This window comes from Rhinolophus sinicus, chromosome 2 (assembly GCF_057876585.1).
Source record: "Rhinolophus sinicus isolate RSI-liver-muscle chromosome 2, RSI-T2T, whole genome shotgun sequence".
Classification (NCBI taxonomy): domain Eukaryota; kingdom Metazoa; phylum Chordata; class Mammalia; order Chiroptera; family Rhinolophidae; genus Rhinolophus; species Rhinolophus sinicus.
In genome coordinates, this window is record NC_142502.1 from 121,546,271 (window position 1) to 121,558,507 (window position 12,237).

The 12,237-nt window shown below is 43.7% G+C and overlaps 1 protein-coding gene across 1 annotated transcript in view; it reads right to left on the minus strand.

Moving 5' to 3' along the window:
- The window catches only part of SLC9A2 (solute carrier family 9 member A2), an 80,313-nt gene extending 70,582 nt beyond the window's left edge, over nt 1-9,731 (minus strand). Inside the window, exon 1 of the mRNA XM_019753913.3 lies at nt 9,193-9,731. Coding sequence (XP_019609472.1) covers nt 9,193-9,478 — 286 coding nt within the window. The 5' untranslated portion in view covers nt 9,479-9,731. The remainder of the gene's footprint in view (nt 1-9,192) is intronic.
- Nucleotides 9,732-12,237: the final 2,506 nt, after the last annotated feature.

Sequence of the window (12,237 nt, forward strand, 5' to 3'; positions counted from 1 at the left end):
CAATGTCTCATCATTTCTCTTCATCATCCTAGTGTTTTGTTAGAGAAAACGTACATTCAGCCAATGCGTGGTTCTGCTTTAGAATTCTGGGGATAAAGAGGGCTGATTTACAGTTGTTATAGCAAAAATTACTTTCAGCAGCACTTGGCTTTAAAACTCTTTCCTATCTAGATTCCTACAGAAACCTTGTTTGTACAAAAATACAAAGGGACTTGGAAATCTACTAAAAAGTGCATTCCCTCAACCTGTGGGTGAGTTGATATGTCTGGGGACCCTGATGACATTGAGCAGACCCAGCAGCTCCGGGGGTGTCAGGAGGAGGGTCAAGAAGAGAGCTGCTTCTGCAGAGACAGTCTCACTTGACCGTGAACCTTGCACACTCACCGTCTCCTTCTGCCCTTCACCTATTACACCTGACTGTACGCCTTTCAATTTCCAACATAGAAACTTCGGATAAAACAAAGGGTGTGTGCACTGTCTTTCTTTTTCCATCACAAACTAACTTACAAAACCAGTAAGATGAATGTTTAACTTTATGCAACACTGGAAACCAAAATATGTATGATTTAGAGAGAAAGATATGCGTAACACCAACAGCAGGAGAGAGGAACATCGAGATCAACTTGCTATGGAAAAACTGGACAAAATAGACTTTCACAATATAATGCTATTATGCTTTGGAGAGGGAAGCAAGACATCGGTTCTCAACCAAGGGCTAACCAAATTTCTGAAGTCTGTAAGACAGCACATTTATGAAGTGCATTAATTCTATCCTCACAACAACCTAATGAGAAAGTTACTATTATCATCCTATTATACAGATGAAATAATTGAGGTTAGAGAGGTGTATTAAAACTCACCCAAAGTCCACAGGTAGTAAAGTGGCAGAGCTGAGATTTTGAACAGAGCTTAAGTTACTGATGTAAGTGAGATAAAAGCACACATGCATTGTACGTACAGTGACCAAATAAATTATCCTAAAAACAGTATATTTGAGAATGAAAGGACAGGCTATGAATATATGTGCTAGGATAACAAATGTAAACCGTGGACATCGTGGACAAACCATGATGTATGGTTACCTTAATTACCATGATTAAATTGAGATGTAACAAAAAATATCTCTATGTCTCTAAATATTTAGTTATTCATTTCCTCAGTAATTATTTGTTGAGTACCTAATACGTGCCAAGCACTGTTCTAGACAGTGAGTCAAATAAATTCCCTTCCCTCATGGAACTTATGGCCAAATGAATGTCGTTTCTGTGTGCATATGTGTCTCTATGCACATGTGTACACGTGCAATTCAAAAAATGTGTATGTACGTGCAATAATGAGACAGATGTGACATCTTTTCTTCTGTAAATCTGTTCAGGTTGGACTGTGGCCTATTAAAATTTATATAGTAGCCCAAGTCATATGGGTTGAACCTTTAACCTATGAATCCTTAACATGATAAATATATACTTCAAAAGCATTAAAATGCTACAGTCCCTAAGTTGGGGATGATGGAAAAGGCTAGACCAATGTTCAGAAATTCTAGACTCAAGTTCTAGCTCTGATACTCTTATGAGTTATGCCACCCTGCCTTTTTGTTGGCACTTTCTGTACTACCCAGTTTATAGAGTTGTTGTGAGGTCAGACTCACCTTAACTACGGAGTTACAACTGCTTTCACATATTATTTCAGTGGGTCTACACAGTGGTCCTGTGAAGTAGGCCGGGTGTTATTATTATTGCCTGATTTTACGATGACAATCTGAGACAGTCAAAATGAGTAAATAAGGGTCAGCATGAGGCTCAAGTGCAGCAAGACTTCACGCTCCAGGTTAAGAGCAAGTGATGTAAGATACATCAAGGTGCTCTGAAGACCATCGACACAGGTCTAACACGTAATACTCTTCTCCATGAGAGGTAGGATGGCAGGACACAATGCAGCGATGGCGTACACCAGCCAAGGACCCCACCTCTACCACATACGGGCTGCAATGCCTTGGGCAAGTTCCCTGAGCTCTCTAGCCCTGTTTCCTCATCTATTTCTTCAAACTGGGGATAATAATGGTGCCTACTATCCAGAGTTATTGTGAGGATTACATAAGATAATGGGCATAAAGCATTTGGCCCAAATACCTGGCATGGGTGAACGCCCCATCATGGTGAGCTATTATTTTATTAAAGAAACCATGGTAGAGGGATTATCCTGTCTCACCCATCTCCGCCCTCCACTGCCACCATAAGAGGCTTCACTAGGTTCCATTACACTGCTCAGGTTTCCCAGACTGGGGATCGCTAGGAAATAAGCTTAGGAACACAGAGTGGCAGGGTTGCCAGTGGCGCAGTCAAGAAATATGGCAACGGAATTGTTTCACCGCCCTGTGACTCCATAAGGACTTTCTATGGATAAGAAAACCTCCCAATTTTATTTTAGAGTGCTTTCACATGCAGGGCGGGCATGTGTAATCTGGTTCGTTTTCAGTTTAAATTTCTAAATGTAATTGTGAATTTGATTTTTCATTTTTGTCTTTCATATGTGAGCCTTTGTATGCCAACACGAAGTCATAAAATTCACATTTAAAATATAATTCTGTCACAGTCATATGAAGAATTTTTAGAGGAGTTCCCACACCCTCCTCTGGAATTACTGAAGAGGGAGAGAGCAATACACACACACATCTTCATATAAGGGATGAATTTTTCAAATCCAGATTAGAAAGGCCTTGGACAGTGAGGAACAATGAACAGGATTGTTGCAGGAAGTACATCCATTATGATTCACCGCATTTAAAAGATGTAATTGGAGAGAGTAACCTACACTTAATTGTGCACGTCTTATTTAGAATGACAACACGCCCATGTCTACACATCACTTTAATAAAACAAACACATCTGCCTTGGCTTAAGTTGCTTTTGCTATAAGAGTAAAATCTTTGTTGTAACTGATTTCCTTCCCTACAAAGTATCTCATATTATCCCTATGTAAATAGTAAACAGATGGAGCAAATATAGATTCCTACTTTTACTAATTAAACGAGAGAATCAAGTAGGTGAAGACTTTCCAAGGTCATAAGACAAAGTTAATGGCAGAACTGGAATTGCACCAAGGTCTTCCTACTTCTAAGCAGGGGATATCTTTTCCAAAATTTAAGTCCACACTTCTTCAACTGCTGAGCTATTCCCCTTCTATCCAAGTGTGAAACTATAGATGATAAAACAAAGACAGAATACTCACACCTCTATATTCTGCGGATAGAAAAAACTAAAAAAGTACATTATTATTTTTAATTTACATTAGGGATTCCATCGTGATATTCTATGAGAAGAGCAAACTTATGGACTTTCAACATTATATAGAAAGCATTTCTTAAAAAGTACCATGTAAAATGTCACCGAGCCATCCAACAATGTCAACATAGAGCCTCCGCTCACTACAACCATACAATATTAATATCTAGCCATGTTCAAAAATTTTTCTGGAAGTCTAGGAGGCCGGGAATAAGGAGAGTAATCAAAGCAAGAGATGTAGGTAGGATTTCAAGCCACTGTGAACCAGGAGAATTCCAAATATACCTACTACCTGCCCAGTATGACTTCAGACCAGTAAGGGAAGGACGCGGGCATAAATCCCTTAGCCTCAAAGAGCTACACTGTCCTAAATAAATAAATAGTAAAAGATGCCCATGGCCAGAGAAGAAACGGAAGGAAACATGTCAACTCTTTATGGCCTTGGGCAGAGGGAAAATTCACCTGTGAAGTATAAAATTTCAGGTCTCCACCACATATTAGGATAAAGTCTATATTTATAGTACTTGAATCATAGGAAAACGAAGCTAAATAACTAATGCTAAAAACCAATCACTGAAACCCCAGGTCCCAGCAAGAAGAACACTCAACATCATTATGTGAGAACCTTTTACAACTTAAAGAAAACAGAATCCTATCAAGTAAACATCCCCTGCTGAAGATAACTCACAATAAAAACTATAATGTGTATTAGGAAATAAATACACAAAAGGGAAAGTCAGTAGATGTGATAAACATAAGAACTCATAACTCCCCAAAACTAGAAATAACAGAACAATCTGAAAAAACATCTGTAAAATAAAATAAATAAATTTAAAAATGAAAGGAGGACTAAAAACTATAATTAAATAATAAAGAACATGAACAAAAGGCAGATGGACTTGAAAAATGACCAAAAAGACTTAAATGAAAATATAATTTAAATGAAAAAATCCAATGAGTAAGTTAACCACAGATTAGAAACACACTGAAAATAATAGGGCAGGCTGGAAAAAAGATCTGATAAAACCACCAAGAAATAGAAGAAAAAGGAAAAGAGATGAAAAACATAAAATGGCATTAAGAGACATGAAAGCACAAGAAGTTCCATGCAAGAAAAAACTAAACAAATCCACAGGAAACAGCAGGATAACCAAATGAAAAATCTGAAATACAAGCACAGAGAAGGTCAGTTTAATCCCAAAGACCAATGAGAGTAACAACATAATTCTCCTTAGCAACAAAAGAGGGCAGAAAGTAATGAAATAATGTCTTCTAACTGATAAGTGCTAATAACTCAACTGCTATACTCTGTTATATAATCATTCAAGAGAACAATCAAAATAAAGACATTTTCAGACAAAAACCAAGAGAATTTATCATTCAAAAACCCTCCCTGAAGTAGCCAATAAAGAATATATTTCAGTAAAAATGAAACAATCTGAAGAAAAAGGAAGATACAAGAAGTAACAGTGAAGATAAACTGGTAAGCATGTTTGCAAATCTATGTATACATTGCTTACAAAAATTAAAAACTAATCTGGAGGAAGTTAAATATAAACCAGGTCTAAATTATAAGACAAAAAAATTAGAATTTAATCATTGGTGAAAAATCTATCCATATACAAACCATCAAATTCAATTGGTTTTATTACAGGTGGGTTTTTACAACCTACAGGGAAAAACAAGTTTATACAAAAGGTTCTTTGTATACTTCTAGGGCTTCAAGATATGTGAAAAATAAAGCATCCCATTAATGATAAATATTTTTGTCGTTGTTAAAGTTGATACACAGAGTAACATTATTGGTGAAAAATATTATATTATAACAATATGCTATTATTTTAAAAGGTACAAAAATCTTTCTGTGGTAGAGCATGGTGATAGAATTCTAGAAGTCGCCTGAAATGGTCCTTAGAAAGAATATGAGAAAGCTGTTGAAAGTCACCCTTCAGACAGAAAACAGAAAATGCATGGTTAGCCCAATGGGAATAGATGGAGACTTTGAGACAAAGGAATCAGAACTCTCCTTTTAGCTTTATTAGAGATACACACATGCCTTCAGGAAGACCAGGTTATTAGAAGTGTATTCAAAGTGAGATGGGGTTTAAATAATAGGTGAAGACCACGAGCTTCATTCACTGACCAACTAGCTGGTGAATATGCTTCTGGAAAACCAAAAATGACAAAGAGAAACAAATAAAGGGCAAGGATAGATTTTCCCCAGAGATCAAGATCTTCGTAATTCAGGCAGGCATTATCCGAGGAAACTCTCTGGTTTCATATTTCAAATACAGGACAGCCTGGGCCCCAGAGGAGAAATCTTCACAGACCAAATCGCTTTGTCTTCCTCTTAAAATAATAACACAAGTTACTTAATTTCAAGACAACAGGATGGAGGGAAGTGGGAAATTCTGCATCCTAACTCCAAGTTTAAACCCAAAGGAAATAAAAAGGGCAGGCTGAGTGGTGACACCCGGAAGAGTCAAATAGACCAGCTCTACAAGACCACAATATAAATGAAGGGGCATCTGAGGAACCACTGGAGGCAAACAAGGGGCACTTGATACTCAACACAGGGGACCCAGTGCTTTGTCCTTGAAGAGAGATGGAATGAATGCCCAAGTTCAAATCCCACTGACCCATTTCATGGGCAAGAAAATCAGAGGAGACAATCCTAACACTCCAGGAAATTGTTCTCTTCTGAATTCTTTGGCTACCTATTTTTCCAGGCTACAGAACACCATCCCTGTGGGCAAGCAAAACGATTCCAAATTCACCATCAGGCATGCTTTTTAAAATTTTATTTTTCAATTACAGTTGCCATACGATGTTATGTCAGTGTCAGGTGATTTAAACCTCCTGCAAAGGTTATCAGAAGGCTCCACTTTGGGTAACCTGATTTAACCTTGTTCTGATTAATCACTCACAATATTTCTCCATGTTCTCTGGGGCAGGTAAGTTCAGGTACACCAGGTACAGGCATAAAAGTGCCCCAAATAGAAACCATGGCATTTTGCATGAGTTAATACTCCTGTTACCTCATAGCCTCACCTCCCCCTCCACACAGCTCAATTTATCATCCTCCCCAAACATGAGCAAATTAGGTCATATAAGTCACCCAAAATAAGTTTTTCCAGTGCAAAAGTTCAAATAGAACTTGCATGACTAGAAGACTGCTTAATGGGCTGTGAAAGTGTTCCACAGGACCAGGACAGTCTTCCCCTAAGCCGATCAGAAAGGTTGGGGCCTGGGGCAGGTGGGTGGGGGAGATCTCTGAGCATTTCCAGGCTCCCTAGGCACAGGACTGCAACAGACTACAAGGATGCACTATCTATAGGAAGAACCTGGAAAAGGGACCCAGGCCCAGCTTTGGGGATTCTAAACTCGCACTTTCTGCTCAGAGAACTACACTATTCACCCCACCCACTGCAGTCTCCTTTCACACCCCTCTCTACTCTTACCCTTCTGTCCTGGGATCCAGGAACATTTGTCTTTGCATCCATCTCTGTGCTACCCCAGACTACCCCAGATGCGGGTAGGAAAGAGGAAACAGTAGCCAGAGCAGGTTAGCATTTGGCAGGGTAGGGGAGAACAGCAAATGCCAGGAACACCTGGATAAGAAAACTGCCAACAGGCAGTTCAATACACCTGTGACCTCATGCAAGCATAAATGCCTTTTAATAATATACCACACAATGTGATAAGCTCAAAGAAGATGGAGAGATCATGATAGAAAAGGAGCAAGCATAAGAAGCAACCCACAGAATAACAACGCGTGGAGAAGGCTAAGCCTAAAACAGAAGCAGGCAGCCCAGCCCAGCGAGAAAGGAACTGGAGTGCCAGAGATGGTCCCAGCACTGCTGTTACTGTCACTACCACTCCCAGTACTGATGACGCTATTTAGTGTTTACAACATGCCCAGCATTATCCTAAGAATGTTATACATACCTATTCTCATTGAATTTTCACAACAAAACAAACTTCCTGGATAGACACAAAGAGGATACACATGAGACAGACCTGGGGGGATTCTGGCTCACCCAGCAGCAGGTTAACCTCCCCATGTCTCAGTTTCCTCATATAGGAAATGGGGTGATCATACCTACCCAGGATGGTTGTGAAAATTAGACATAATGAGCTTAAGTGCCTACTGGAGGCTGTAATTAGTGTAATTAATCAAATTAAAATAATCAGGAGTGAAGAACAGAAGAAAGAGTTGTAACTGAGTAGAAATGGTGACAGAGAAGCAGCAGTGGAAACGGGGCACAAAGCACACCTCCAGTGAAGGAGGCTGGGACTTGGAGAGTGAACAGAGCCTGCATTTGGCTCCCCAATTTGTGTGTCTGTGGGCAACTCGTATAAACGCTGAGTTTCAGTTTCCACCTCTACCAAGTGAGAGTACTAATATCTGTCCTCACTACATGGCAGGGTTGTTGTGAGGCCCGTAGAAGGAGATGGCACCTGAGTGTATTATTACAGGCAACAAGTTTATTGTAAATGTGTATATCTAGCTTGACAGGTGGGGAAATCCACTTCCTCTCATTCTATTTCTCAGGTGGAATTAAAGCACTCAACTAGTAGGACATGTCAAAGCCAGGCAATTACAGACGGCAAAGTCATTAAGTAGCATGTATCTCCTTTGGTCACCACTAACAGGATCTAATTAATGTAATCTGATGTTGGAGGTCCGCTTCAAGCTTACTTACCTCCCACAACTTCCACCCTCCCATAAAACATCCCTTCTACCTGCTTTGTGCTTCCCTCCCTCCTTATGTCTGTGTTTATGCCTCTCAGGAACGGTTTCCTCTCATCTCCAACTGACTATATCTTTGCCATCCTTGGAAACGCAGTTTAAATGCTTCCATTGCATGAGGAAGTGTTTCCTGCCTCCCTACACTGCCATGTTATCTTTTCCCACCCTACTTAGCACTTTTCTGCATTAAGATCACTGGTGTGTGTACAATCTCTCGCTCTTATCACTGAGCTCGTCAATGGTGACAGGCAATGTGTCTTTTCACTCTTGATGGAAACCCGCCTCACTGGACAGCACAGGGCTTTTCATGGAGCAAATGGATAAAACCGAGGCAACAATGCATCAATTCTTTCCACCTAATAACTTCTGAATCATTACAACAGTAGTTGACACATTTTAAGGTAAACAAGTATTTCAAGTATAAAGTAAAATAAAGCACCATGATCACCACAAAGGTTTATGTGGTGGAGGGGAATGAAGGTGAGAAAACACATTCTGAGGCTTTTGCTTTCCAAATGGGGGTTAAAGGTAGTTTGAAAGGTGGTTTAATTATTTTGAATATGCATCTCGCCTCACTGGCCTCAGTCAGCTAAGAAAACACTTCCTGGAGAGTGACAGCCTAAGCCCAAAGGAGGGAGGAGACAGCGTTACTGTCCCAGCAGCAGGAGCTCAGGTGTCCCTGGTCCCCTTCCATGTACCTCATTAGTCAGGTGCATGGTCAGGTCTAGATCACGGACACGTCTCTCCCCTCCAGCAACCAGGCCTTTAACAAATTTAGCCTCTGAGCTTGCCAGCACCTCTCTCCCAGTAGGTGAGAGCAATACATTTCAGCCCTCTGCCCTCCTCCCTCAGTAAACAGGTCTCCGCTTAGGCAGAGGGCTGTCACACTTGGCCAATGAGGCAGAAGTAAGCAGCAAATCGCAAAGTGTGTATGGGCTAATACTTGGGGCTATTTCACGGCCAATGTCCACTTAAGATCCCAAAACACGAAACTGCTCCTTCCTGTGTCCTTCTTGACCAGAAGAAGTTGCTCTATCTGTCGCCCCCGCCCAGGTCGACAGGGAGGTGGTCACCACGCAGAGGTCAACTCTCCAACCCGGACACCCTCCGGAGCGTCGGCTCCCGATTCTCCCTGCCCCGCGGGCCCAGCTCGCTCACCAATCTTGGCCAGGGAGGCCAGCAGGATCCACAGGGTGATCTCGAAGGGGATCTGCACGTGGGGGTAATCCAGGGTGAACACTGGCAACCGGCTCTCCTCGAACGGCGTCGTTCCGGGCGCCACCACACTCGCGGGGCTGGGCGGGCTGGAGCTAGTGCCCATGGCCCTGGGCGCGTCCAGCAGGGTCTCAGCTAGGGTGCCCGCCGGCCCGGCCACCTGCAGGAGCAGCAGGAGCAGCAGCGGCGTGGGCGCCCGCAGGCTCCGCCCGGTGCCCGCCGGCTCCATGGGCTCTGCTGCCCGCGCGCCCGTGAGCCCCACGTTCAGCCCCGGGAGCTCAGCGCATCGCGCCCGGCAGCGCCGCCCGCTGGACCCGCACAGTGCGGGGCAGCGACAGCCGGGGCTCGCCGCTGCCGCCGCGGGGCCGTGTATCTGCAGCCCACCGGCTCGGCCCCAGCCGGGTGCGCACCCTCGGCCGTCCTTAGCCGCCCTCCGACGCCGGACGCCGGCCCATGCCCGGTCCCGGCTCGCCGGCCACGGCTGCAGGCCCTGCCCCGGGCGGCCGGCGGGCGGGGGCGGGGGCGGGGCGGGCGCGGCGCCCGGGCCGCGGGGAGGGAGCACGCGAGCACCCGGCCGGGGCACCGCGCACCTGTCGGAGCCGGCCGGCGACACGGGGCCTCTGTGACCGCGGGGTCGGCAGCTGCGCTCCCCTCTCGCGGACACAACGCGCGGAGACCTGCCACCCCCGGAGCCAGCGAGCTCTGGGTGGAATTGCCGCGCCGGGCCCAAGGTAGCCGGAGCTGTCCCCGCCCCGGAGGCAGCGTCGGGCGTCCATCTAGTGAAGGGGCCGGCGCGACCCACGTGTGACTCCCTTTCCCGCGCAGGCTCCTGCGAGGGGACACCCGGGTCAACTGGGCGCGCAGGGGGCGCCGCAGGCTCAGTATCTGAAGGAGATGCCGGGCCGCACCGCGGGGGGGGGCGGGCGAGGGGGGGCTCTACCTGCCTCTCCCGGGCGTCGCCTCCCCCGACCCGCTAAGGAACTCTGTGGATGGCACAGAAAGTTTAGAAAAGCCTCATTTTGTTCCCCCTCCGAGAGTTATCAGATCGCGTCCTGGGCATTCTCTCAGCGCGCCGCAACGCCCTCTGCAGAACGCGCTGTTCCCACGCTCCCACCGAATCCGTTTCTTTTCCACCTCGTACTAGTGTACTAGTTTCACTCCTATTGCCACTGTCGCATCCACTTTTCTTCTCCCTGCCCCCGTCACGAAATAGAAAAACATCTTTCTCTGTTTTCAGGCTTAGAGGTGCACATGTCCGGGAGCAACAAAAATATAATTATTTCGTGGAAAACCAGTGATTTGCCTAGCTTAGCTCAGATTTACTTGCTCCGCTAATTACAGGACGCATTGTGGTGAGGAAAGGGAAGGAAAGGAAATGCGATTCTCCTTCTGGATCTAAAAGAGCTTTATCTTCCAGGCCAGCGTCCTCAGAAAGCGCAGCTTTCTTGCAAAGGCATCTTAGACTCACTGGGTGCAACCGTAGTGTCCCGGCATCTTACCACCAGAAACTTAAAGGAACGTGAAATTAGAGCAGTTGTCACTCAAGTAACTGCAACAATTTTCCCTTCGATATTTAGGAAAGAAAATCTTTCTCTTTTCTAAATGTTTTAATGTGTCAAAATATGGCTCCTACTATTACACACGCAGCAGTTCAACATTCAAAGCAGATTTTTCTTTTTTCAAAGGTCTAGCAGGGAATCCATGAGATGTCAGCAGAGGGTACAAGAAAAAAAAAAAATCTTCCACCTGAGTAGAAGCAAATAAGGAACAGTCTTGTTCTGACCTTGAAAGTAATGCAGGGACAAATCCAAGATAAAATGAGAGAAGGAATCTAGGCGATGACACAGGACACTTCAGTTAATATTTTGCAAAGCATAGTGTTTCAAAAGTGCAAACAGAATTGAATGTAAGGATATGTTACCTTCTTAAAAAGAATCAATGAGCCATCCAAAAATCTGTCTCCCCTTCTCTGTTCACTGGAAATTTTCATGAAAGGTACGTGCTTAACATTTCCTTATGAGAAAACAAATGATACATATTTTTTTTAAAAAATTGTATAGCTCTACATGGAAAAGCTCTGTGCAACACACTTGTAGTTTTGTTAATCATCATCAAAAAAACCACATAGATATATTTTTGTACCCCCTTTCTCAGTGAAGAACTACAGATGCAGAAGTGTTTAAAAACAAGCAAACAAACAGACTTACCCAAGTTTACAAATCAGAGTCCAGAAGGAAATCAAGCTTAGGCCTATCTATGCTAACACTGATTTTTATCCCACCCTCCACCCCATGACACTAGTTGACCAAAAACAGCAAGTTATTTCCTCGGGTGATGTTAAATAGAATAGTGGAGTGTGTTATAGGGATGTGCACAAAAGCCACAGCAGAATAAAGTTTTATTGAGAGCAAGCACACCAAACCAGTGCTACAAGTTTAGTGAAATAATAGTAAGGGGAGGGCACATTAAGACAATTTCTAGGAGTTGGAGTCACCTGGAGTTGCTTGTTTGAGCACCACAAACAGGAAGATGAATGGCAAACTGATATTTCTGGGACCTTACTGCCCGTAGTAGCTGCAGAACTGACAGACTCTAGTATCGCTTTCATTTTACAAATCTGTACTTTTGCAGTTAGTCATCAATTTCTGACATTTGGAAAAATGCTCTTTTATTTATTCTTATAAATGGAAAATGGAGGACTTAATTTAAAAAAAAAACACCCTTGATCTTTTCCTGAAAGCAAATAAGAAGGAGAGTTAAATTACACCTCCCTGCTGACACAGACTGGGCTGAGCCATTTCTTCAAAGGGCTCTTTGGCTGGGAGCTCAGCCCCAGAAAATGGTAAGACATCACCCATTACTGTACCCATGGAATGACTGAAGGTGAGATCACGTCAAGTTAAAATCCTTTAGTGGCTTCTCAGTGCCATTGGGGAAGACTACAATCCTACAGTGACCTACCTGCTTTGACCTCTGCCTCTCCCTCAA